The sequence below is a fragment of the Lontra canadensis genome, unplaced genomic scaffold (assembly GCF_010015895.1).
Source record: "Lontra canadensis isolate GAN:19392208 unplaced genomic scaffold, GSC_riverotter_1.0 scaffold6, whole genome shotgun sequence".
Taxonomy (NCBI): Eukaryota; Metazoa; Chordata; class Mammalia; order Carnivora; family Mustelidae; genus Lontra; species Lontra canadensis.
In genome coordinates, this window is record NW_022631000.1 from 22,750,028 (window position 1) to 22,777,129 (window position 27,102).

The following is a 27,102-nucleotide window of genomic DNA, read 5'->3' on the forward strand; positions in this document are numbered from 1 at the left end:
GAGACTTCCGTGCGTATCAGGGACCAGTTGGGTGCCATTTTTGTGGGAGAGATTGGGAGAAGAATGCTTGGTTGCAGGAGGATGGGGAAAGATCTTATCTGAATTCTCTGTGCTTTCTAGCTAAGCCGAGTACAGGGTTCAGTTCTCAGGGGTCCTTGGGGAACACCATGAAGTCAGGTTGCTAAAATTCTACTGGATGCAGTAATTCATGGACAAAATTAGTGCCTCATTTCCAGTCTTCTTGAAATATCTGTCCTTCTCTGGTGAGCGATTATAAGGATGAACATCTGTAAATTGCTTTGAAAGTGAACGATGATTGTGCAGATGATATTATCTACCTTTCCCTGACAGCAAGAATCAGCAATGTGGGGCGTCTTGTAGGTAAATAAAGACTTTGCGGATTGGGAGGAATCATGGGATTAAGCTAAATGTGAGCCCCAAATGCACACAGTGCATATTCAGCACTTTGCCTCGAACTACCAGATGGATAATAATCTGTCAGGGGATATTCTGTGTCGGTTATTTAAAGGGATAGAAAAGATTGCTGACCCAGGCTGGGACTGGATGCAAGCTGTGGGCACATCTGCAGCTACTGAGGACATATTTCTAAAGGTTTCCAGCAAAACATAAGTAAACAATTGCCTGCCCGAGTGATATGGGAGTTTCCTAAGGGCCATAAACACCCAAGCTGATGGCCAACATGGTTGGACAAATCCAGCTGTTTACAGAAACGAAGCCATTCAGCCAACACATACCAAATGGCACCATCTTTCTTGGGTTCCTTTCCAACATGGCACGTCAAGCAGAAGAGTAAAATTTGAGAGAGGGAGACCTGGGGGTCCCAACCTGGTGACACAGCCAAAATGTTGTAAATACGTGAAGATGTTGTGGCCTCCTCATCATTATGGACAGAATGAAACAAGCCAGGGATCCAAAAGCTTCCAGAGCAGGCCATGCATATTAATTGAGAACAATTAATTTTCACCAGAGGGAGAGGGCTTCCTTCTTTCATCACTGACTGTTATTCCCACTTTGTCGGCATTGCTATTGTGTCAAGCAGAACACAATGTGTTATGATGCTGCACATCGAATCTTCTCTCTCTGGGCTCAGAGTCCAGGCCATGGCATGCACAGAACATCGGGTTTCCAGAAAACTGAACCAGTAGGTCTAACCACCCTACCCCCCGTCTCTTATGTTCTGGGTCGTGGAGGTTTGGGAGGGAAAGGAGACGACATATCCATCACTAAAAGAATAGTGAAGGGCACCTGGGTGGCTCAGTGGGTTAAAGCCTCTGCCTTTGGCTCAGGTCATGATCCCAGGTCCTGGGATCCAGCCACGCATCGGGCTCTCTGCTCAGCGGGGAGCCTGCTTCCTCCTTTCTCTCTGCCTGCCTCTCTGCCTACTTGTGATCTCTGTCTGTCAAATAAATAAATAAAATCTTAAAAAAAAAAAGAATAGTGGAAAAATAAGTCTGAATGAACCCAGGTGTTTGCTATAAATATCGAAACAGATATCTGAGTGCAATAAATCCCTAAATTTTTACGTTGTACCAAAATTTCATTAAGCCGATTAGATACCAAAATAAATGACAAACGGGGCATTGGCCGGAGATGAAAAAAGTAATATATTTTCATAGGAAGGCTGGGAGTTTAGATATTTATTGGATTGGAATTTGACCTGTGGCATTAAAATGCAGATTGTCTCCCCAAAACTATAAGTGGGACATAGACCTGCAGAAGAGACTTTTCTGCATAATAAGTTGTGCCCTAACAATGGAATTGTGCATAAAAATAGACAGCTAACAAGGCAAAGGAAAAGAAACAGTTCAACAAATCAACAAAACATTTTGTGCTCTTGAAATGAATGTGACAGAAACCGCGCTTGAACAGAGAGGTTGCTCCTTTGAAGTGAGTAAAACCACATGTCATGTCGTGTCGTGACTGAGAAGAGAGGAATCCGTAGAAGGACAAGGTTATATCATCTGAAAACTATGAGATGTTACACTTTGAGCCAAAGTTACATCCAACTTTTTAGCATGGAACTAGGCAAGAGGATAAGAGTTGACATAAAACTTCGGGAATTTGGTAGTTGGACAGAAAATGAAAGGGGGTAAAAGATGAACTATAGAGCCGAGAAAACGCGCAATGAAACTATCCAGCGTGAAGATTACTTTTCCTTCCTTCCTTCCTTCCTTCCTTCCTTCCTTCCTTCCTTCCTTCCTTCCAAATTTTATTTACTTATCTGACAGAAAGAGAGAGAGAGAGTGAGCAAGGGTAGGAGGAGAGGCAGGCGGAGGGAGAAGGAGAAGCAGGCTCCTCCCTGAGCAGGAAGCCCCTAAGACACAGGGCTTGATCCCACACTGGGGTCATGACCTGAGCCAACACAGAGGCTTAACTGACTGAGCCACCCAGGCACCGCCGAGGGCTACTTTCTATCTCCAATTTCTTCCCTTGTTGGTTTTGCTGTGTCGTGACTGTCAAAACAATGCATGTATGAAATCGTACATTCCACTTTGTTCACCAGTACATCTTAGAAATTACATGCATAGGTACCAAGGTCACTAAAGAAAATTGCGATGTTTCTGCATCCTGGTTTGTCTGTAAGTTATAGGAACAGAGCTAACATTGCCTAGGATGGGATTTGCTTTTGCGTGTGGCAATGTGTACCGTGAGACTCATGACATGCCCCGAACACTCATTTTTCTGCAGGAAGAATCGATGTCACAATATGTTGTTCTTGTAATTAAGTGCTCCCGTAATTTCTTTTTCTTTCTCTTGAATGCAAGCAAAGCAGCAATTTCTATTGCTTTCGGTAAATACAGAAGTTGAGAGTGACAGACTAGTTCTGGGAATTTGTAAGCATTATTTTACTTATTTTGCGGTTAGGCACAGGCTCTCATATGATTGTGTCGACTGCACATATGATTGTAGGCTGCACAAAGTCTTCAGCGTCTGCTCATTTGCTGTGTATCCTGACATGGGGCTGTACCTGGGGCAGGGGAAAATCGGTTAGGGGGGGAACTCTTTTCAATTTGCACTGCTCCGGAAGAATCCTCTGCTAGCCATCCGATACTCTTATGTAGCCCTAGAGGTGGGAACGGGGAGGAAAGAGTCCACCCACCTGCCTGACCCAGAGTAATTTATTGTAGGTGTTTACCCACCATTAAACATCAAAGTGGCTGACACTTTGTTTCCTAAACTCCAATGTGCTGATCAGTCACTCAGGAATCTTGCTAAAATGCATACACTGGTGTAGGTCTGGGACCCGAGAGTTTGCATTCTAACACGCTCTCAGGTGACCTTGGTTCAACTGGTCCACTGACCACGCTTTGGGTAGCAAGGCTCAGTGGACATCAAGGCCAATGAAACACAGGTCAACTCCAGCTGTGATGGCCTCCATTCTCTCCGCCAACCTCTTGAACACTTCTCCCCATCTTTCTGCCTCTACAAACCTCAACTGGAACTCTCCCCATCCTGAAAAAAAGCCCTCACCAAACCAAATCCCCAAATATCCCTAACAGAAGAAGTAGTGGTAGGACATCCAGTGGTAGGACATCCTTCTTTCCGGTAGATCCGAAGTTCTTCCCACTTGCTTCGTTCCTCTCCCAAGGGAAAAGGCCCTTCACCTAGGGTGAGGGCAGGAATTATTATCTACTAACCACTCCAAGCCATGCTGTGGGCTTGACCTCTGCACCCTCCCTCACTTCTTCTGTCTGTTCCATGAGTCAGATATTACTATCCATATGTTGTTTTCCTATATTGCCGATGGGAAACTGAGGCTCAAAGAGAAAACATCAGACTTGTAAATGAACTTGTGGGGAATTAAATCCATGGCTGTTTCCAAATTCTGTACACGAGCCGCTATCTGTTTAAATCTCAAAGAACTTAATTCTTTCTGTTAAATAAAGAGAGGGGTTTCCAGTTGACAGCTTTTTATCAGATACCGTGACACCTGAGGTGGAAGTCACATTAAAGTCATGAGGGTGTTACAGTCGACTTCCCTTTATTTGTTTTAAACAGAAATCTATTAGCACAGAGCCGCATGGATGTCTCACGGAGTTTCTGTAAATCCGATGTTATCTCTGCGCCCTCATGACTGTTGGGTTCGGTGACTGGTTGATGATTTTTTTTTTTAAGATTTTATTTATTTATTTGACAGAGAGAGATCACAAGTAGATGGAGAGGCAGGCAGAGAGAGAGAGAGAGAGAAAGGGAAGCAGGCTCCTTGCTGAGCAGAGAGCCCGATGCGGGACTTGATCCCAGGACCCTGAGATCACGACCTGAGCCGAAGGCAGTAGCTTAACCCACTGAGCCACCCAGGCACCCTGGTTGATGATTTTTAAAGCATTTCTGATCATGGGCTGAAACTTCAGTGTCAAAGCTTCTCTCTTTTACAAATGTTGGATTTCAAAATACTCTGCGAGTAACTGGTGCTGACTGGTAAGGATGGGCGGCAGGCTGGAGATGGGTCTGGTCAGTCCCCAGCGGGGGGAGGGCTAGCTCTCAGCAGATAACAGAGGCCCAGGCCAAGGAGCATTGGCTGTCAGCGGACAGACCCTCTGCGGAGAGAACAGGCTTACTCCAAGGAGGAATTCCTGTGGACTGGAGCTCCACCCTGGGGGTGGGGGCTGGAGTGAGACCAAAGCACTCTGCCCACTCCTAGCTTCAACACTATTTAGTGTGTTCATAAGTCATGAGTCCTGACACACTGAGGGGGAAAGCTGGGGAAACGAAATGATTTTCAAATGCTTCAAGCCCATTTTCTAGCCGAGGATGGTACAAGACACAGGTTTAACGACTACTGGGTGATGTCTGGCATGGAGATGTGGAAAGAGATGACAGAAGCTGGGTCTCTCGCTTCCAGGTAATAGCTTCTCCAAGAAGCCTTGTCCGAGAAGTTATTCATCCCTGTACACTTCAGCATGACAACAGCTGAGCGTGCTGAGATGAGCCAGCAGGCAAGCCCAGCAGAGGGTGAATATAGCCTGCACTAAAATGCCTTTAGTGAACTGAGCACTGACATTATGCCATCGGATTGCATTGATTGGTCTTATAAGAAAGAATACTTTCCGGGGCGCCTGGGTGGCTCAGTGGGTTACGCCTCTGCCTTCAGCTCAGGTCATGATCTCAGGGTCCCAGGATCAAGCCCTGCATCCAGCTCTCAGCTCAGCAGGGAGCCTGCTTCACCCCCTCCCCATGCTTACTCGCGATCTCTCTGTCAAATAAATAAATAAAATCTTAAAAAAAAAGAAAAAAAAAACACTTTCTGCCCCAACTCTATAGTTGTTGTTTTTTGATTTTTTATTATTTTTAAAAAATATTTTATTTATTTATTTGACAGACAGAGATCACAAGTAGGCAGAGAGGCAGGCAGAGAGAGAGGGGGAAAGCAGGCTCCCCGTTGAGCAGAGAGCCTAATGTGGGGCTCGATCCCAGGACTCTGGGATCATGACCTGAGCCGAAGGCAGAGGCTTTAACCCACTGAGCCACCCAGGCACCCCTGTTTTTTTTTTTTTAATTGTAGATTACAAAAACACATTAAAGGACTTAGTCTGCATTCTATACGGCATAATTCTTTTATAGGAACCCCCAGTAAGTCAGCCAATAAATATTTATTGAGCATTTACATGCCAGATACTATGCTAGTATTGAGAAAAGAGTAATGAACAAAGGAATCACATGAATAAAGCTTACAAGAGAAGACAGATAAAATTTTTTCTTAGTTTTCTGTGTCAGGTAAAGCTGTTGAGCTCCTGAGCAATCTTCCTTCTTTACTCTGGCTACTAGGAAGCAGAAAGCCTTTTTTTTTTTTTTTTTTTTTTTGGTTCACCTCTAGCAATTCAATAGGACCTCATGGAATGAGCTGCTAAATAGAACCACATCCTCGGCTTCATGTTATGTTCCCTTTGATCAGTTTTCTTGTATTTATCCTTGTGGGCCATCTCACATCCCTACTATCTTTTTCTTCCTTCCTTTCTTTTTTTTAAATAGGGGGCTATAATTAAATAATAATAGAAGAGCCTAGTAGATCCTTGGGATCAGAGTTCAGGAAATTCTGATGATTAGATGTGGTTTCTGGGAGTAAATCTGATGGAAAAGTTATACTAATTAGAGTGACAGCAGTCCTGGCTGTGTGGCTGAGGGGGCCAGAGGTTACGAGAGAGCAGCCCAGCCAGTATGTTAATAAACAAGGTCAGGGAAAGGTGTGGGCGGTGAGATCCTGGATACCAATGTGGGGGGCTGCCCTGGAGCTCCTTCTGATCACTGCCTGGCTAGATCCTAGAATTTAAAGGTGGAAACTCAAAAGCAAAAGCATTGCTTTAAGGGCAGGTGGAGAATAAGGCACAAAGACAAAGCATGAATGAAACCAAATCTATAATTAGGCAGTAAGCCACCGTGTCAATTTGGAATTTTTGGTTGTAAGTAACACAAATGAACTCTGACAAACTTAATGGGAAGGAGGGGACATTGGTGGATGCATTTGGAGTAGCTCACAGGATCTTTAAAAACAAACAAACAAAAAAACCTCCAAGTTCAAAGGTTTAAAGACAGGGCCCCCCTGAAAGGGTAATGGAGCATCTCCCTAGGGCTTCACTGTTGGGATGAGGGCGCTGCAACTGTTTTCTATTTTTCTGTCTCTCTGATGAAGATTCAGATTGCCTGCCACATAAAACCAGCTCAATATGTAAAGAATGAATGAATCGGGATGTCTGGGTGGCTCAGTCGGTTAAGTGCCTGCTTTGGGCTCAGGTCATGGTCCCCGGGTCCTGGGAAGGAGCCCCTCTTTGGGCTCCCTGCTCAGCAGGTAGCCTGCTTCTCCCTTCGCCCTCTCCCTGCCCTTGCGTATTTTCCTTCATTCTCTCACACTCTCTCTCTAAAATAAACAAAATATTAAAAAAAATGAATGAATTAATTAATGAATGACCGGAACTTTCATGGACAGAACAATTAAGTTGCTGAGTTTGGGTCTCATACATGCCCCTTGGGAAGAGAAGAGGAATACTTTGGTCGAAGTTCCCACGAAAGCCACACTCAATGGGGTGGGGTTGTTCAGATGCTGTTCCCAAAGGAAGGGAGAATGGATGGGGTCAGGCAGAACCCAGAAGGATGCCCTATACAGGTAGCAGGGAAATGGCTGGTGGACTCGAGGAGATGGTGTCATTAGCTGTGGCAGGGGACATCTCTTTGTCCAGTTAGCTTGTCCCTGATGTCTGGAAGGAAATACTGCTAGAAGAAACTCCAAGGCTTTGTTTGCCAATCTTGTCTTTATTCCCACACTCACTTAGATTTGCTCTGCTAGTATTCTATTTAGGAGTTTGATGTGTATATCAAGCAAGGAAAAGGACCCATTTCCTCCTCTGAAATTCCCTCCTAGTTATTTTCCCCTTAGAATGAATTGGAGGGAAGTCTTCACTCTTTTTCTGTTCTCTGGAAGAGTTTGTGTAGGATAGAAATTATTTAGCTCTTGAAAATCTGTTAGAAAATCTGATAAAGCCCTCTGGGCCTGTTGGTTTTCTTATGGAAAGAGTTTAAATGGCTGCTTCGTTTCCTTAATAATCATAAGACTATTCAGGCTATTTCTTTTTTTGACAATTAAGGCAAGTGTGGGGTTGTTGTTGTTGTTTTTTTTTTTTGAACTTGCCCATCTTATTAAAATTTTTAAACTAAATTAAGTAGAATGGTTATCTCTGGAGATTTTGGGCTCTGTAAAGGGCTCTTGAGTATTCATTATGTTATTTAAAGTCGTATAAAATAGAAAAGGGCTATCCTTGCACTAATGATGGTATGTTTTCAGTCAAGGGTATGATTAATCCAATTCTGTGTGCTTAAGCTCCACTGAAAATGCAAATTTGTTGAGAACCTGAGTGAGTCAATCTTTCTTGCCAGGGGCAGATATATTTCCCAAAGGTGAATCTCGCAGGGCCCCCCGTGACACTGACAGGCTGGGCTGGAAACTATCCAGATAACCCGGCCTTATATTTTTTCCCAATCCTGATTATGGAGGAAGGTCTTGGAAGATTTCTCTGCCCTACTACACAGGCGGGGTACTGGGCCCACAGCACCCCTGGATATTAGGCCCCTATTTGTCCAGGATTAGGCAAAGGTCACCATAATTTTCTAATAGTGGTTCCTTTCCACATCACAGGCACCAAAGAAAAGACTGAAGGAACATTCTGGCACAGACCGCATTGCAGTGAACTAAGCAACAAACTGAATGAAGGACAGCCCAGTGGCATGACTGGCTCCCCTGCCAATGAAATTATTATGTGACTTATTCTATGTCTGGGACGTTCCTATGCAAAAAAGGATAAATGGGTTAAAATGAAAAGAATTTCTGAACAACTGTGGGCAGGAAGATAGTATCAAGTCCTAGGATGTCATTAGTTGTAACAAAGTTTGGAATTAATCATGACACCATGCAAACTGGCAAAATATTTGCAAGCCAGGAGAGGGTGGAGATGCTGGAAGCTGGTAATTTATGCCAGTTGAGCGCTCACTGTGGGGGTGTATGGCAAATGGATTTACTAGTTTGCCAACTCTAGTAAAGTGTTAGGAAATTGCAACAAAATTGTTTCTATGCAAACAATTGTTTAAGAAAGGGTCTTACATCAAATAATTGCAATTCATGGTGCTTTCTGAGTAACCATGAAGCCAGAGACTAAATTAAAAGTACTAGAAATTATTTTCCTTGGACTCATGCTGAATATTAAGATTGAGATTTTTCTTGCTTCCACAGCTCCCTTTCTTCCATCAGTCTTTTAACAAGCCAATATCACTTATTTTGTGTGTGTGTGTTGGGGGGGGGGAAGATAGGGGGAAGACGGGAAAGGGACTTTTGAGACAGCAGGGAGAGGGAGGTAGGTGGATCCAGAAACGGAGAGGTGGGAAGTCACTCAATTAAGTTCTACCACCTTCGTCTGTAAACAGGGATTGAAGACGGATGTTGGGACCTGCTCTGAGGGGTGATGCGCTTGCGACTTGAGAAAGCGCCACCTAAACTCCACTCTGCCTCCTCCCATTTGCATAAAACGGGTCATAGAAACACCCCATCCTTATGCCTTATCAGAACCACAGAAGGAATAATTATCTGAACTTACTCCCGGCGTTGTAGATTTTTTTCTGGAAAACGGGGTGAAGTCAAGTTCTTTGAACATTTTTCTCTCCTGAAAACCCGCGGGGGTTAAGTCACTTCCCAGAAGTCCTTGCACTTTTAAGATTCTTTAAAACTCAGTGAGGAATAAGAGCGCAAACGGCAACATTTTAAATTTAGGATCCTCTGGCTGAGAGAAGGCACCCAAAATAGTACAAATAGAATTTTGTAGTAACTTTGTCAAACTTCCAAAAACTTCATGTGTAGGAGGCAACAGAACGCCTCCAGGAGATCAGCGCTGTTTCCCGCAGCCCGTGAACTTCAGGACTCCTATCGATTCGCCGCAACTTAGGCACAGCCTCCAATGGGGTTAAATCATCTTCACCGTTGAATTACCAAACGCTATTATAAGTGTCCCCATTTTACGGATGCAATTGAGGCTATGGCTTAGTTGCCTTTGGTTCTCTTGATAGCAAGAGAGAAAGCGCGAGCGAGCGAGCGATTTTTCATCTTTTTAAAAAGAACTTTAACTTAAACCAACTCAAAATGAGTTTTTACTTCCAACGGCTGTGTTTCCTTTGGTCAAATCATGTGAACTTACCTGTAAAAGCAAGAAGCAAGACAAGTATTTTACTGTAAACTGGAACAACAGTCACTCCCCGACCCCCATCAGCCCAGTTCCCGAGCACTCGGTCACAGCGGACGCATCACTACGAGCCGAGGCCAGGAGAGCATCTGCGGGGGGCGTAGTGAACCCCAAGCTGCCCTATCCGTAGGTGGAGTAAAGTGGGGGAAGGCGCCCCGCCTGCACACTCCTCCCAAAAACTGATGCGTCTTCTTTGACCCCGGGGTCAGAAAGATTTATTACTTCCTCGCTGAGGGAGAAGCCCCAGAGCAGCTGGAACGCGTGAGCCGCGAGTAGAAAGCCTGCAAGCGGCGCTCGGCATCCTCGGAGCCGGGTGAGTCCTCGGTTCCCGGAGGGGCGGGCGGTGCCGACGCCCCCCGTGAAGAGAGGAGTGGGCGGCCGCTTGGGGATTTCTGCCCTAACTTTATCACCAACTCCCTCTGAAAGCAAAAACGGGCGCCTAAGCCCGGCAGCCGCAAGGAGACTCCAAGTTTCTCAGAGCCCCGGGCGCCCGATCTCTCCGCACCCCGCTTCCGCGCCCAGGCGCTTGGGGACGGACTGCTACGGCCTCGGTCATGTAGATGGCGGCCCGAGCGTCGTCGCGGTGAATCGAGACCCGCATCTCCTGCCCCCAAGGCGGTGGAGGCTGCTGGAGCCCGACTCTTCGAGGGGGGCGGGCACGGGACGGGCGGAGGAGGAGGGCAGCGCGGCGAAGGGGAGGAGCCGCAGGGACGGACGGCCGCGCGCACCAACCCGGCGCAGGCTGGCAGCAGCCGCGCAGAGGCTGGCCCCAGCGCGTTGCAGCCGCTCCGCGTAGGGGGAGTCGGGTAGCAGCATCCTCCCGGGCGCTGCTTTCACACGGCAGCGGCGGGGGCTCCCTCTGCCCCGATACCTCGTTGGCCAGAAGCGGCTGGTGCCGCGGGGGAGGGGGGGGGCGGGCCGGCAAGGGAGCGTTGCAGACTCCGTCTCCTTGGCCGATTGTTTTGTGTGTAGGGTCCTCCCGGGCCAGTAGGAGGCTGCGGAACGGCGGGCGCTGCCGGCTATGCCGGCCCGGGCATCCTCCGAGTGATGGAAGAAGCAGCTGCTGCCGCTGCAGGGTCGCGCTGCACCCCATCCACCGCTGCCAGAGAGATGGGAAGATTCCGGGCGCGGAGGCCGAGAGCGAGAAAGGCGGAGCCGCTTTGCGGGGAGCTGGGTCCTGTATAAACCCCCTCCCCCAGCCGGCTTCGCCCCCCTGGAGCGAGGAAGGAAGCTGTGGTCTCGAGAGGGCGGCGGAGATACCGCTGGAGCTGGGCATCCTGGGCTCAGCAGAGCGCGGAGCAGTGTTCCAGGCCCGGTGAAAGTTTCCCTTCCCGAGCCGCAGGGCGCCCGCTGCCCGGAAACTGTCCAGGGCTTGGGCTGCCGAATCCCGCGGCCCCCTCTAAGGCAAGGGGACTACTGGGCAAGACAGTGCGCGAGAAATCGAGGAACGAGTGACAGCGGGACAGACCATCCGGGCGTGATCCCGGGCGGCTCCGGGGCGCGCCCGCGGCACCAGGTGAGCGGAGGGAGCCCGGCAGACCCGCGGGTGGGCGTTACTTCGGTGGAGAAGGCGGATGGGGAGGAGGATTGGGGCGCATCGGCTTACTCCGCTTCTCCCTCGCAGGTCTTTCTCGGAGCCGCTGCCATGGGAGAGCCAGCCTTGGGCGTCGGGGACCAGCCGCCGCTGCTGCCGCGTCCGCCTCGGAGCCGCGGCCCCAGTCTCCGCGTCCGAAGTCGGCCCGCTGCGTCCCCCTCCTGGGCTGCAGGGCCGCCTCCGCCGCGCCGCCGGCCCCGGCTGTGCCTGTGATGAGCCGCAGCCCGCCGCGAGCCCTGCCCCCGGGCGCGCCCCCCCGGTTGCTCCCGGCTGCGCCTGCCGCCGCGCCGCGCGCCCTGCTCCCGCCGTGGCCCAGGCGCCCGGGCCGTCGCTGGCCCGCGTCCCCGCTCGGAATGAAGGTGTTTCGCAGGAAGGCGCTGGTGCTGTGCGCGGGCTATGCGCTGCTGCTGGTGCTCACCATGCTCAACCTCCTGGACTACAAGTGGCACAAGGAGCCGCTGCAGCAATGCAGCCCCGACGGGCCGCTGGGTGCCGCGGCGGGGGCGGCTGGGGGCGGCTGGGCGCGCCCGGGGCCGCCTCCGGCTGTGCCGCCCCGCGCACACACCCGCTTGGACACTCGTACTCCGTACCGCCTTCCTGCCGCCGCAGGCGTCGGGGTGGCCCCAGCCGCCGCCGCAGCAGCAGGGGCAGCGGGGGCCGTGGCCCCTCCTCGCAATGGCACTCGGGGCACCGGGGGTAGCGGAGAAAAGAGGCAGTTGGTGTATGTGTTCACCACGTGGCGCTCGGGCTCATCTTTCTTCGGTGAGCTCTTCAACCAGAACCCCGAGGTGTTCTTTCTCTACGAGCCAGTGTGGCATGTGTGGCAAAAACTGTACCCAGGGGACGCTGTTTCTCTGCAAGGGGCTGCGCGGGACATGCTGAGCGCTCTCTATCGCTGCGACCTCTCGGTCTTCCAGCTGTACAGCCCCGCGGGTAGCGGGGGGCGCAACCTCACCACGCTGGGCATTTTCGGGGCAGCCACCAACAAGGTGGTGTGCTCCTCGCCGCTGTGCCCCGCCTACCGCAAGGAGGTCGTGGGGCTGGTGGATGACCGCGTGTGCAAGAAGTGCCCGCCGCAGCGCCTGGCACGCTTTGAGGAGGAGTGCCGCAAGTACCACACGCTGGTCATCAAGGGCGTGCGTGTCTTCGACGTGGCCGTGTTGGCGCCCCTGCTGCGCGATCCCGCCCTGGACCTCAAGGTCATCCACCTAGTGCGCGATCCTCGTGCTGTGGCCAGCTCACGCATCCGCTCGCGCCACGGGCTTATCCGAGAGAGCCTTCAGGTGGTGCGCAGCCGGGACCCACGAGCCCACCGCATGCCCTTCCTGGAGGCCGCTGGCCACAAGCTGGGCGTCAAGAAGGAGGGCGTGGGCGGCCCGGCGGACTACCACGCGCTTGGCGCTATGGAGGTCATCTGCAACAGCATGGCCAAGACACTCCAGACGGCCCTGCAGCCCCCTGACTGGCTGCAAGGCCACTACCTGGTCGTGCGGTACGAGGACCTGGTGGGAGACCCCGTCAAGACCCTACGGAGGGTGTACGACTTTGTGGGGCTGCTGGTGAGCCCCGAAATGGAACAGTTTGCCCTCAACATGACCAGCGGCTCAGGCTCCTCCTCTAAGCCTTTCGTAGTGTCCGCGCGGAATGCCACGCAGGCCGCCAACGCCTGGCGGACGGCCCTCACCTTCCAGCAGATCAAACAGGTGGAGGAGTTTTGCTACCAGCCCATGGCCGTGCTGGGCTATGAGCGGGTCAATAGCCCCGAGGAGGTCAAAGACCTCAGTAAGACCCTGCTCCGGAAGCCCCGGCTCTGAGAGCGTTTCCTGGGAGAGCCGACTCCCGGTGGAGACGCCCACAGGAGGACTGTGGTGTATTTAAACAAAAACAGCCCAGACCCAAACTGAGGAAGCCCACATATTCTATTATAGATATATAATATAAATAACCACACAGGCACTTGCTGTCAATGTTTTGAGTCATTGAATTTCAAGGAACAGCCACAATATACACACATCTCAGCAAAGGCAAGACTTGAAAGTTCTGACCAGCTCCCCCACCCCCTCTCCCCTGCCTCTTCTCCTTTCCTTTTTCTCCCCTTTCCTTCCCTTTTGAAGTGGGATGTTGATTAAATCAAGATCCAGTAACTTAAATCTTGTTTACAAAATTTTCGTGGTATCTGTGAACATGTAAAAGTAATTTGGTTGTGAGGGGTGGGGGTGGAGAAAGGGGAAGTTGTCCAGGAGCGCAGAGCTCCATTGGATGATAAACCGAGGAGGCATTCTTCTAAAAGTAGACTTGTGTAAAAAGCAAAGGTTCTATGTGAGTATTAATAAAAAAATAATAAATAATATTCTTTTTAATATTTGCCTCCATTACTTTGGATTGACCTGTGCTACTTCTCTTGTGTAGCTTCAGAAAGACTTTGCTTCCCCTCCCCCCACCTCCTCTCCTCATTCTGTTTCCTAGAAAACTGCTAGGATGGGTGGGAACAGCTTCTGACTCCTTGATAAGAACCTTGGAGTAGTTTTCTCACATGTAAATCACAGCCTGTCAGGTGTGCAGGAGTGGGGACAAACCTTCGAATTCTAAAGGCAAACACCAAGCAGGGCGGTGGAGGGAAAACTCACACTACTTTCCTGTTCCACTTTGAGCACAGCAAGGAAGAAGCAGCCCTTGGGGCTTTGAAGGATTCGGTTTTGATTACTGTTCAGTTAAGACTGGGGAACCCTGAAGCAGAGACATGTTTTGGTTCTGAGGTTAGTTCAGAAAAAGGACTTAAAAAAAAAAATAAGTAAAAAATTTCTGAGGATTAAAACACAGACCACAAAATTCAGCATGAATGTATTGTTGATGATAGCAGCAACTTCTATGGTTAGAAAAATAACAAGTATATGTGTCTGGAGTGTTCTTCTGCCTATGACCCAGTAAATGGAGGCATTCGAAAAGGGAAGTTTCACTTGAGAGCTATAAGGGCACTCATAGGCTTTTCCTTTTCTTTCTTGGTTCCCATTCAAATCAGTGCAAAACAGAATGTGAATTTGTCATGGCTTACGTGAGATGCCCACGAGGGTGCATTACTTTTCCTGACTGTTTTCCTAAAAGTAAAATTGCAAAGAAGCTATAACATGTTGCAGACAGCATAAGGCTTCAGTCAAGAGCTCCTTTTAGATACGAAAATGAATTCTGGGAAAGAGGAAATGAAAATGAATTATGAGTAAGTGTGTTGGATTTTGAGATTTGGTATTTTCCAGGGAGAAAACCATGCCAGTTTTCCTACAATGGTGATGGTGTGCTGCTGTCCTGAGATTTCGACTGAAGCATTCTGTATTACAGTACGAAGTTTTAAACCCTAAGTAAGGAATGAGAGACAGTGTAGTTATATATTTCATTAGAGATGGTGCGAGTTTGAGATTATCATGACTTTATTTTACTATAATTTATTGTGAAATCTCTGCAAGCCAAGCTGTGTTGGCTAAACGCGGGGGATCTGAAGGAAAATATGATGAAAAATAATATGTACATGGGAAAGATTTTAAGACAAGGTGATTCTTAAGTATAATTTTCATTACAATGTGAAATCTAACTACACTGTTGAGAGTTCAAGATAAAGAAGCACAGAAGTTAGAAAAACAGAGTTGTGTTTAGCAGTGGATTTTCTAACATACTCTAGAATGACTAGTTCTTAATTTCCTAAAACAATTTGTAGTATTGTGTTGTTTAAATCAGACGACAGCTATGATACATGGATCATGTTTTCTATGCTATTTTCACGGTAGCGCCTCTGCCCAATTACCATCGGCAGCAACAGAAGATTTGCAATAGCTTTCATTGAAGAATACTAAAATTAAGTGAACAAAATAAATATTAATGTTGGACAACTATAGGTGAAACAGGTTTAACAGAAAATCAAGACCGCATCATTAAAAGGCAACCATTCTGAATAAAAAACCACGGAAAAACAAATTTCATGTGGCGTTAGAATCAGCTCTTATCACTTGATCACAGTAAAATTCATGCTTCGTTTTTGAGTGAAGGATTTTTTAAACAGTGGAATTCATTCTTCTCTCAGTATATCTAAGGACTGGGTGTTAAAGTAGAATTTCGATGTGTTTGGATCTTGTATCTAAAAAAAAAAAACACACACAAAAAAACCCAAAAAAACCCTGGATGCCACGTGGGGCCCTGGCAGCCGGCAGAGCACTCGCGGCCTCCGTTCAGAAGAAATTTTAAGCATCAACACCATTTGTCCCCTGGTGGTGTTGGAACGGGGTTTCTGCCCAATACCCTTGTTTGTAGCAGATGCTTGCTCTCCACTCTGCGGCTCTGTAATTGGAAAAGATGAATTGTGGCTCCTGGAGATGAGTACCTAGCTGCATTCTAGGAAAGCAAGACAGGTGTAGTTACCGTCAACAGCCGAGACAGTCCTATCAGTGACATTCAGCTTCCACGGGTCGGATAAGGGGAGAAGGTTTTTTGGCGTTCCTAAGCTCCTGTCAGCTCCCAGTGCAAGCAGACCTGGGCCCCGGCAAACTGCACCCGAGACTGTGACCGTTTCTGAGGCAGCAGCCGTAAAGGCGATGCTTTCCCATGTCCCAGCTTGGCAGAATGTCTATCAGCAGGAGGAAATACTCTTCAGAGCAGGTTATCTGAGTGATTTTTATTTTCAAATTCTGCTCAGCTGATAGCACGCCTGACTGCCCCCTTTGACTTTGGAATGCCTTTGTTAATTAGAAAGCTCTATTTATAAAATGTAGTCTACCTGGTGCATCTAGTCAACAAATAAGAGTTTGGAACAAGGCAGTGGCACTGGCTGGGTGCTTGAATTTCAGGGAGCTCAGAGGCACTCAAAGGCCTCATTCAGACTGACCCGTGGGCACCTTTGCAGGCAGGGACTGGGGCAAATCCTGTACCCTTCAGTGTCCACGGCATAGTGAGTCCTTGATAAACGCTTGGTAAGTAAGTGAATGAAATAGTGAACTGTCGAAATTTTAAAGCGCTCAGAAGGGAAAGAGTGAAAGAATGTGTTCCCTGTTTGGAGAAATTGCTAGGCTGTTCACCGAAGTTTGCTGGAGGAAGGGGGCCTTGGGCTCTGTTTCGATGTGGGGAGCGGGCAACAGGAATGTCTTCAAGATTTCCTGAGTGCCCGGGTATAGGCTAATATTTCCCACAGAGGAATTAGAAACAAAAATTCAGAGTTTCTGAATGTGGAGAAGTAAAAATTTCTAGATGAGGGATTTGACATTCATTACTTGTTTTCCCAATTGTATGAACAAGAGAATGGAGGGTCAAAGCTACCTGTGGAACAAATGCTGCCTTGGTACCTAAGGGAGGGCTGTACGGTTGTAATATTTATTTATTATTTTGAAGGCTTTGAATGAGCAGTTTAACAGACCACGAGGTGGATTTCACCCAGGCAGAGGAATAGCTATTTTCAGGAAGTTCGGCCTCTTGTGGATGCTGAATGAGACAATGGTGGCCTGTCCCCATGCATCCCTGCCTGGCTCTGGCCAGTCCTGTCCAGGATTTCTGTTGTGTACGGTGTAGTTGCGGCTGGATTATGCTGTCGGCTTGAAATTAATGTGAATCTGAGAGAGGCTGTTAATGAATATTCCCCGGGTCTCAGCAATGAAATAAAGATCATGTTTGAAACCTTGTCTCTAGAAATGACTTCAGAAAGACCAAGAGGGAAATAAAAAGGCATGTCTTATCTGTAGCTGTGAAGCAGGCTGAGTTGTCACTACCACCCGCCCCCACCTGTCTTCCCTCCCTCTGCACGACAACACCCAACCCCCCTGCACGCATCCGCCCAGATGCTGCACTGTCTTCAAGTCTGGAAAAGAAAATGTTTTAATGCCCGCTGAAAGGTATGTGGGGAGGGATACTTTTGATTTCAGACCTCGGGAGAGTAAGTGCCGATGAGTCTATCACAGCCTGTGACAGTTCTGTGTCAGGATCACGTGTGGACAGGCAGTAAATGACAATCGCGGTGTGAGGAATGGCCTAAGCTGTGTGAGGGGATGGCTTGAGGTAAACGCACCGTTTATAGACCCCTTTGTCACTCACCTTGAGGCTGTTCAAAACTGTCACAGGAAGAACATAATTTGCTCATATCCTTTCCTTCCTTTCTGGACATCCCAGCTGCTACTGTTGCAGTTCAAGTTCACAGCCGCTCGGCTGCTTGGGTACCGGAGCTCGTACAAGTGTTTAATAATTGAAATTACAGGGCTTGACTTTTATTACAGCTGATGCAATTCTGCACACGCTTAATCAAATTATGCTAAGGAAACTGTTAAATCCTGAATAACATGTTAAGTTCCTAGAATGGGAAACTTTATGAACCAGGGTTTGGAGGAGGTATTGTTTGTAAACTTGAAGGAGCCTTGAAGGAGTAGGAGCCTATCCGCAGACTTGGCAGGATGATAAAGAATGATCGAGTATGGCCAAGGCCAAGCTTAACTTTTGATCGAACCGGTTATCTGTAATCAGATGTCAAAAATTGTCTGGGGGCTGCTCGAGCTTTGCAGGTTTGTGATAGTAACCCTGCCACGTGAATGGTGATTGAAAGTGATCAAAGTGACTCCCATACTGGGTGTCTAGGCAGGGCTTGACAGAAACGCACCTCTTAGGACCAGCTATGTAATTTGTGGAGCTCAGTGCAAAATGAAAGGGTGGATCCCCTTGTTAAAAAACCTTTTAACCTTTCAATTCTGCAATAGCAAAGAACTAAGCCAAGCACAGCATCCTTCTGTGTGTGGGGCCAGCCCGCTGTACAGGTTGTATGCCGTGGAGGTGCTCCCGGATCTGTGTGTGGGGACTGAAATGCCAAACCAGGGGAGAGAGCAGCTAATGGTGGCCCGCAGATTCCTGGGAAGTGGGTGCAAAGGTAGGGGTTATTGTGTGAACCGTAATTAACGCAGAGATATCCTAGCCAGACAAATGTGCTTTGAGCGATGGAATTCTAAGGAGGTGCACAGACACAGGACACATCATCCTTAGGAACTGCAGCAAGTGATGGACAAGCCCCTCTGAGTCATCAGCTGGGCTTGAGAATGCTTGAGACTGAGTGTTCTCAGGACTGGTCAGGCGCAAGACAGCTTGTGTTGTTGTGGGAATCCTTAGAAGAACAGGTTATTCGTCTTCCATGAGGATGGCGGGCACGCCCTCCTTGTCCTTGGCAGGTGGATACTGGTGAGTCCCGCTAATGACCATGTTCTCTTCCTTCTGGAACTACCGTGGGACTCTGTATTTGCTTTGTGTGTAGTAGAGAGGGAAAGTTTACGTATGGAAGAGCAGAAAGTCAAGTCAAAATAAACTCAAGGAGTGAAAGTGCAAGATGTCACTAAGCCAACTGGTATACCTCCTCATTGTGCTAAGTATAGTTGGCTATGTTTCTTTTTATAATAGTTGTGATACATCCCATTTTCCTCTGGGTAGCAGTTCTCCACTCTCTTCACCTCCTGCCTCCCGTTTCTTCTTTGCTTTGTGAATTCCTACTCATTATTGAAGATCCTGGATCTTTCCGAAGGTTTTATTTATTGGCCCTGCTCTAAGATGCAGAAGTGTCTTTCTGTCCCCTCCTTCCCCTACCGCCATGAGCATGGATCTATCGGTGGGAGCCAGTGCAGACCGAGACTCGTTGTTCATAGCCTACTTCCTCTCCTAGTCTAGGTTCTTCAGGATCTCTTGTGTGTGTGTGTGTGTGTGTATCTCCCCAGCACGGAAGCTGTGTCTTGCTCACACGTCTGTAGTAAGTGAGTGTGAAATAGAAGATGTGGCCCAAGAAGACAGAGCAGAAGGGATTGAGGGGCAGACACTTTGTCCAAGAGACTTTAGAATAGTATGCGACATTCCACGATGTCTTGAACTCTTCAAATGTGTGGCATCTAGAAGCTGAAAAAGAAGATAAAATAATACGGACAAAAGGAACATACCAAATCATGCAGATGGAAGGCCTCCAATGTGATCCTTCATTGTTAGTGTTTGAAACAGAGAAATAATAATGGAGCCCCACCCCACCAAAGAAAAGTAACAACTGAACTGCAGTCCAACAGAAATGATACAATGTTTAAAGAGCCCACTAGGATAATGTGTTATTGTAAAGGAGGCTGAGGCTGTGTATTTTTTTTTTTTTAAGATTTAAAAAAAATTTATTTATTTGACAGACAGAGATCCACAAGTAGGCAGAGAGGCAGGCAGGGGGGCGGGGAAACAGGCTCCCCACTGAGCAGACAGCCTGATGTGGGGCTCAATCCTAGGACCCTGAGACCATGACCTGAGCCGAAGGCAGAGGCTTAACCCACTGAGCCATGCAGGCGCCCCATGTGTATCTGTTTTTGACGTATGGAGCTCACCTCCGCTGTGATTCTCTTTTAACCTTTCCAGGGACTGGAAGTTTTCAAGAAACAACATGGAGGTCTAAATATTCCATTTCCATTTTCAGATGTCCCAGTTACTCTGGCAAACTCTTATTCTCTCTAAGGCCGAATGAGCTCCTGGGAGGAATTAAGACATTTGATGTCCTCATATTGGTGTTCAGTATCTTTAGATGAAGGAGGGTATTATGTTATTCCTTTTTCAAAGAAAAATAGAAATGAAACACATTTTCTTTCTGAAACAACAGCATTCACATTTATAGCTTTTAGCCCTGTTATTTAACCAGCCCTACTTGCTAGTGAGACCAGTATCCTTCCTAGGACTTGAGTTCCAAGTACACTTTATTTAGGTTAAGTCTTTGTTGCACATGATTTTTCATTTATATTTCCACACTCCTCAAGTGCCTTCTTGATGTGCTGTGCTCTTTATAACTTGCTATCACCATTTTAATTTCACTGTTAAGTGCCGTAAGTAGCAGTAACGATGGTAATAATCGTAATACCATCATTTACCCTTTGTAGATCATTTGTTATTTGCCGGTCACTGTGCACAGCACGGTTTATGTATGTTTCTATTTTATTCTCACCACAATCCTATGGAATAAGTATTACTATTGTCCCTATTTTATAGAAGAACAATATAGGTTTAGATGGGTCCTTTTCCTTAGGTCACACAGCTAGTAAGTGAAAAGGCCCCTTTCTTTTTGCGTGGTAGATCAGAGATCGCTCTGTTCCATTAAGGGATACCAACAAAATAGCAAGTCTTTTTGTCCCAGCCAAATGCTTTTGGAGAAATACCTCCTGAATGCTTGAGGCATTATGCCTTCAGCCAAAGAACAGGTGTTATCCCTATCTTTAGAGATGCATTTTTTTTGCAGCAGAAAGAGAAAGGTTAACTGTTGGTTTAAGTGCTGTTGGACAAAATTCCTCTTAGAATGGCCTTTGTTGGCCAAACAAGAAACAGGCCCTTTAGAGGGTGGGAAGGAGACACCTGGAAAGGACATTTGGAATTGAGGGAGAAAGAGTAAACGGAGAAGGGAGAGGTAAAGGGTGGGATGACTGGGGATAAGCAATGTGACAGGGCGCTCAGGAGGCTGGAGCCCAAGGAAGAGACACGGCCTCTCCCAAGAAGAGAATGGCTAGGGGGCAGGAAGATTGATGTTCAGCGTGGCATTCTTTGGCCCACTGAGCTGTGCTGGAGCTGCCTCTGTTGCCCAGACCTCCAGTAAAGGCTGCTTCATGCCTCATCCTGGGCAGCTGGGGATTGCAGGCGGAAGGGATCAGAGTAGTGCCAGCTAGCATGGCATGGGGCAAGAAACCACAGCAGGTGAAATGCAGAGAAGCAATTGCAAAGTCTGTAGTCCACCCTAGAAGTGTTGACTTACTCAGGGAGCCCCTGGGGGAGTTTAGAAGGGAGGGGGATTTCTTCGCAAGGGTGAGATGGGGCTTCTAGGCAATCTAATGTAAATTATAAAAGACAAGGTAGGCAGAGCAGGACTCAAGGAGGGAGAATGTCAGGAGGCTGATTATCATAGGGCTTGTTAACTGTTCAAGAGTAAGAACTCAGTGGGTATGTGGAGACCTAGCAAAGTGAGGAAGTGTTGGTATCTTATAAAAACTGATGTGAGTCAGCTCAGTCATTTCCAAGTGTGGACACTGAGGTGCAGAGAGACCGTGAGCTGTGCTCTGTGTCCCCAGTTGGGGGAAGAGCTCAAACTAGAAATCACAGCTCCTGATTCCCAACCGGGGGCTCTCTGACATATTCGCACCGTAGGACTTTTTATTTTCTTGGGTCCTACCAGTCTTTTGACCACTCCAGTAGTTCTCAATATCTCTGTAGAATGTCTGGGGATCAGAGAAGTGTCCTTTGGGGTTCTGGTCAAGTTTTAGTAGGAGATGCGGTTGAAACCAAAGCAGATGGTTGAGTTTCTGGGTGGTCTGAAAAAGTCATTCTGTTGGGCATCAGTCAAGGTTCTTTGGTTGCAAAACTGACTCATCTACTGGGAAAGGTGTGCGGAGTCCACAGAATTGAAGAACAGCGAAGGAGCAAGGCTGGACACTTTGGTGTCTTCTACTCTCCCCTCCCCTCCCCTTCCCACATGTCTCCTCTCTCACCCTTTCTTTCTCTTCTCCCTCCCTCCTTCCCTCCCTCCCTCCCTCCCTTCCTTCCCTCCTGCAACCCTTTCTTTCTTCTTTCCTTTTTCCTTCCCTCCCTCCTTCCTTCCCTCCCTCCTTCCTTCCCTCCCTCCCTCCCTTCTTTGCCTTGCTTCACACATTCAATATTCAAAGCGCTGGACGAGAGAGTTGCATTGGCTGAGGTTGGGTCAGGTGTCTTTTCCTTGGTACCTGAGCAGGGCGCCTTGACTGACAGTCCCGCCAACCAGCACACAATGTGCTGAAGTCGTTTCCCACAAGAAAATCAGAATGCAATTATCAAAAGTAGGGGGCTGGAGTTCAGGTGGCCTTAAACCCATTCATTTACACCCTTATTATACTCCTGTTATCTTGAATAATTGGGGGCTATTTTCTTTAGAGTCCCCTACACACAAGGTGGTTCACTCTGCATTGTTATGTTAAAACGAGGCAGAGATGTGCCTCATCAGCTAATTGGGCCACCATGCCTGTTGGACATAAATAAGAACATTCACTTGTTTAGTCTTCAGTAATGTGGATAAATGTGACTCCAGATGGAATTTATGTAGTGAAATTCATGTAGATACTGTATTTTGTTATGTGCTTTCCCTCAGGTTTTAATCATAATGCCACCCTGTACTCCAGAATGCTTTGTAACTTGCCCAAGATGGCACATATTGCTGGTTTCCCACCCACTATCCTTTCTCCCCTTCTTCCCCACTCATAGAACCTTAATTTTGTTCAAGAAGGCAGTATATTCAGCTGAAAATATTTCCCAGTCTCCTTTGTGGGTGGGAAGGATCACATGACAGCCAGTGAGGTGTAAATGGAAGTTGGCTGGGGAGTTTGGGGCAAGCGTTATGTTTCTGATATAGACAGAGCTTTTCCTTGTCTGTTTTGTCTTCTTCCTTCCCCTCTCCCTCCCTTTCTGTCTGTCTACCTTTCCTGCAGATTGAGTCTGGAAGTGGGGCCCCTATTTCATGACTGAGAGGCAGCCACGAAGGTAAAGGTAGCTTGCAGAAGGAGAGAAGCTGGGGATATTGGTGACACCAGGGAGCTACCACACCAGCCTTGGACCACCAGCCATCAGGATGGCTGTGATGTGGGAAAAATCCACATCTGATTGTTTATGCTGTTGCTGCCAACTTTTTGTCATAGCCAAACTTAATCTTAATGAATACACTAAATTTTCTCACTAGTATTTCATCAGATCACTTGAAACTTGCCCCCTCTAGGCAGAAGTAAGGTTATAATCCACCTTTTACAGGAGAAGAACCTGGTAGTCGCAGAGGCTAAGCTGTTTGCTCAAGGTCTCAAAGTATAGTCAGTGTCGGTCTTGATGCTCAAGTTAGGGCTCTTTTCACTCAGCCAGTGATTCTCACCTGGGTGTGGGACTGTTCCTACAACCTGGCTGGAAGGGTGGACTGGGGGCCGCACGCGTGTGTGTGTTTTGCCATGAGCCATGACTGGGGAGTAATGCTGAATGGTCTGTCATGCACAGGACAGTCCCATGTATGAAGAATTGCTCCTCTAGAAATACCAATAGTGGTTCCATTGAGAAACACTGTGCTAAATTAAACCAAAAAGAATTATGTACTTATTGACTCAAAATTGAGAATCTGGCTGGCTCATAATGATACTTAATGCACGTGAAATGGTGATGATATCACCATCGTCATCAGCATCATTATCACTGCTATTTTGGGACATTTGTGGTGATAATGAATTTGCAAGTTGCATGTTTCTCTGGCGACATTCTGCTCTTTTACGTTAGGTGGATAATGGGGAATGGATCGGGAGAAAATAGGAGGGATACTGGATTGAGACCATAAATGAGATCAAAGATTTGAGCTTTTATATAAATAAAGATAAAATAAAAAATACAAATAATTCGGGCAGGAGAAAATGTAGAATGTTGGTCAGGAATCCTTGAAACCTACATTTCTGTAGTTGTTACTTGTCAAGCGCTAAGGTAGTTGGTAGTTGTGTTGGATTAAAGGTGGAGATGTTAAGAAGCTGAAGGGCTAAGATGTCAGGTGGGCTTCCAACATGAATACTGAAGTCACAGATGATGGTGGCAGAGGCCATGGTGGAGAGGAGGTCATGGACCTGGGTGCTCAAATCTTGCAGGTGTCCCTGGTTTCTGAAGATGACACTGTCCTCGCCCACTACTTGTTTGGTCTCATCACTCCCAATGCATCTGTGTGTTCACGCCTTGTGGAAGCTTCTATTACAGTTCACACCAATGCCTTTTTCCTTTGAGCACCAACTAGCCCCCAGCTGCATAGTATCTATACTGGCTTTTAAATCTTTGATGTGTGTCAGTCTAGTCTACATTCCAGTTTATCTCTAATCTCGGGAGCAATTTAACCACAGTTTTCATTTCTCATCTTCTGCACAGAAAGTAGTGCAATGAAATCTTTCTGGAGAGACTGAATGACACCATGGTTAATAGGGAGGTGGGGAAGTATTGAGTTGAATGTCCCCAACAAAATGATCAATGCCCGTCCTTTCCAGACTTTGCATGCTTTGCCCTGCGGCTGGTCCATCCCCCTCCCACCACATTGTTGCTGACAGCATTTATCAAGTATCAGTGCTTGTCTCCATGCTCTCATTGCCCTCCTGCACAGGCTTCTGTCATGCGTTTGCAGCGGTGACTGTGGGTTTTTGCTGCTCACCATCCAACCTTGATTTTCTTTTCTTTTCTTTTCTTTTTTTAAGATTTTATTTATTTATTTGAGAGAGAGGGAGAGAGCATGAGAGGAGAGAGGACAGTGGGAGAAACAGACTCTCTGGCAATCAGAGAGCCCCATGTGGGACTCGATCCCAGACTCCAGGATCATGACCTGAGCAGAAGGCAGTTGCTTAACCAACTGAGCCACCCAGGAGCCCCCCAACCTTGATTTTCTTTTGGGAATCCATGCCTGCTTTCTTGGTACATGTGGTTCTGCAGGATCTAACTCAACCCCAAACTCCAGGGTTGGCCAGGCTGAACATCTGACTTCTCAGGACACGGTTAAGGGCTGACCATGTGAGCCATTAGATCCAATGAGATAGATACCTTGAGTTTTTTCTGAGACATCTGGAATTGACAGGCACTCTTATTAAGAGAGGGTGGATGGACTGCCCTCCGTGTTGCCTCAAGAGGAAAGGAATCAAACCACAGGAAGAAGAGCAAAATGCTGGAGAAAGAGAAACTAGGTTTTGGTGGAGAAATGCAAACTAGGCATGGGCGACATCATTTTAGCCCTGCTTTCAAGCTGGACTTGAAGTCGGCCTTACTTGGCCTTTGCAAATACAGGAGCCAGTGACATTCCCTTTTTCACTTGAGGCATTTTGGATGAGCTTTTTCTTCCTTGTAATGCAAAGAATCTCAATGAATACTGTGTTAGAAGCTGCCTCTCCTATTACATGGCAGGCTCCTCTAAGCAGGGCCCTAGTCTTACCATCTTTGTGTTTTCAGTAGAAGGCAACACTGCCTGGCACCCAGGATGTCTCCCAACCATGTTTATTTCATAGTGAAACGAATGGTCTTGAGCTCACTTTACAACACTGCTACTCAAAGTGTGGGGCCCTCAGACCAGCAGGTCAGTGCACCATTATCCTGCCAGATGGAATCTGCATTTTAATAGGATCCCAGAGTGGTGTATATGCACCCTGAGGTTTGGGAAGGAAGGGTTTGCACAACTATAGACACCTTCTTTTTGTCAATGCCCAGCCTAGCAGTCTCCTGCACTTGAAGCAGCACCAAGTTTAGTGATTCTGGCTGGATGTCCAGCCCCTTTTGTGGACATCTTGCCCGCAGAGTTCCATAAATGTGTAGATAAAGATGCTCAGAAAGCCAGGAGTGGCACCTGCAGCTGGTCCAGTCCCAGGGAAGGAGGGACGTGAAGGACCCCTATGGCTTCACCATCGATGCCCAGATCCCTCCCTGGTACCACGTCCTGGCATCCTGCCAAGACACGAGCATTTGTTTATTTATGAATATGTTAACAACCCACTAGATTCTTTTTGGTTTTGGGAAACTGGAGAAGGCTAATTGAAACCTGAATTCTGTCACAGTCTAGGGAATATTACACATTAAAATGAATTCTGGGCTTCCATCCGGCAGTGTTTTAGCCCTGTGGCTGACTCAAGAATTTGGTTTTTAGGTGTCTTTTTGAGGATGCATTATTAGGAGAGGCAAAGGCAAACAAGCAGTGTGTAAATAGGAAAGATGAGGAATGCTCTCATTTCTTAGCTTATTTTCAGGTGATGAGAAAAGTCTGGCTTGCCAGACGCCCAAAACATTGCATGTTAACTATTAAAGGACAATGCAGAAGCCCCCCGCCCCCAATTTCTGCTCACTCCATTTAGTGCAAATATATTTTACCATTAGTTTTACACCCAACCATGACACACAAAGTCTGAATGAGTTTAGAAAAACAGAGTCTCATATAAGGATCATATTTACATGTTTTTATACATGTGTACATGTGACATAAAGATCTTTACAACGTTTGAATAACACAAGCGGAAGGAATGAGTCATTTCTCTTCTGCAACTTAAGAATTTGTTTAAAACTGGCTGTTCAGAGACTTCCAGCCAGGGGAAGAAGAACACACTCATTTCCCTCTACCTGCGGTTTGCCGTCCTGGAAGTGGGAGCAGTGACTGACTCAGCATCGTCGTACAGGGATGTGGTTCTGGCATTGCAGTGAGCAGTTGCCCTTCTAGGCTTTTTTTTTTTTTTTTTTTTTTAAGATTTTATTTATTTATTTGAGAGAGAATGACTAAGAGAGAGCATGAGAGAGGAGAAGGTCAGAGGGAGAAGCAGACTCCCCAAGGAGCTGGGAGCCCGATGCAGGACTCGATCTTGGAAGTCCGGGATCATGACCTGAGCCAAAGGCAGTCACTCAACCAACTGAGCCACCCAGGCGCCCGCCCTTCTAGGCTTTTTGAAACACCTGAAATAATTCAGAACTTTGGCCACCATTTCTTCCAGCCTCCAGTCCACAATTGTGGGTGGGTTGTGCATCGGTTCTCCAGACTGCTGTAATTTTCTGATGATACTATCAGAGGACTTCCATGAGCTCTTAATTGTTTATAGATTGTGACCTTCCCACTCCGATAAAATATCACAGTGTGATCACTTGCATGTTGATATCTAGCATGTGGTGCATCCTTTGTTTCTTTGTGGCATCCTTTGCTTCTGAGTGCCTTTATTTACACAATTTTTGACAACCGACGTTGTCAAAAGAGGGCAAAGCCACCTCTGACTAAGCAAG

General features: G+C 47.3%; 1 protein-coding gene across 1 annotated transcript; it reads left to right on the forward strand.

Annotated features, from left to right (window-relative positions):
* Positions 1-11,512: 11,512 nt before the first annotated feature.
* CHST2 (carbohydrate sulfotransferase 2) lies at positions 11,513-13,432 on the forward strand. The gene has a single exon (XM_032852420.1). The coding sequence runs from the start codon at positions 11,544-11,546 to the stop codon at positions 13,143-13,145; it is 1,602 nt and encodes a 533-aa protein (XP_032708311.1). The 5' UTR covers positions 11,513-11,543; the 3' UTR covers positions 13,146-13,432.
* The last annotated feature ends 13,670 nt before the right edge of the window (positions 13,433-27,102 follow it).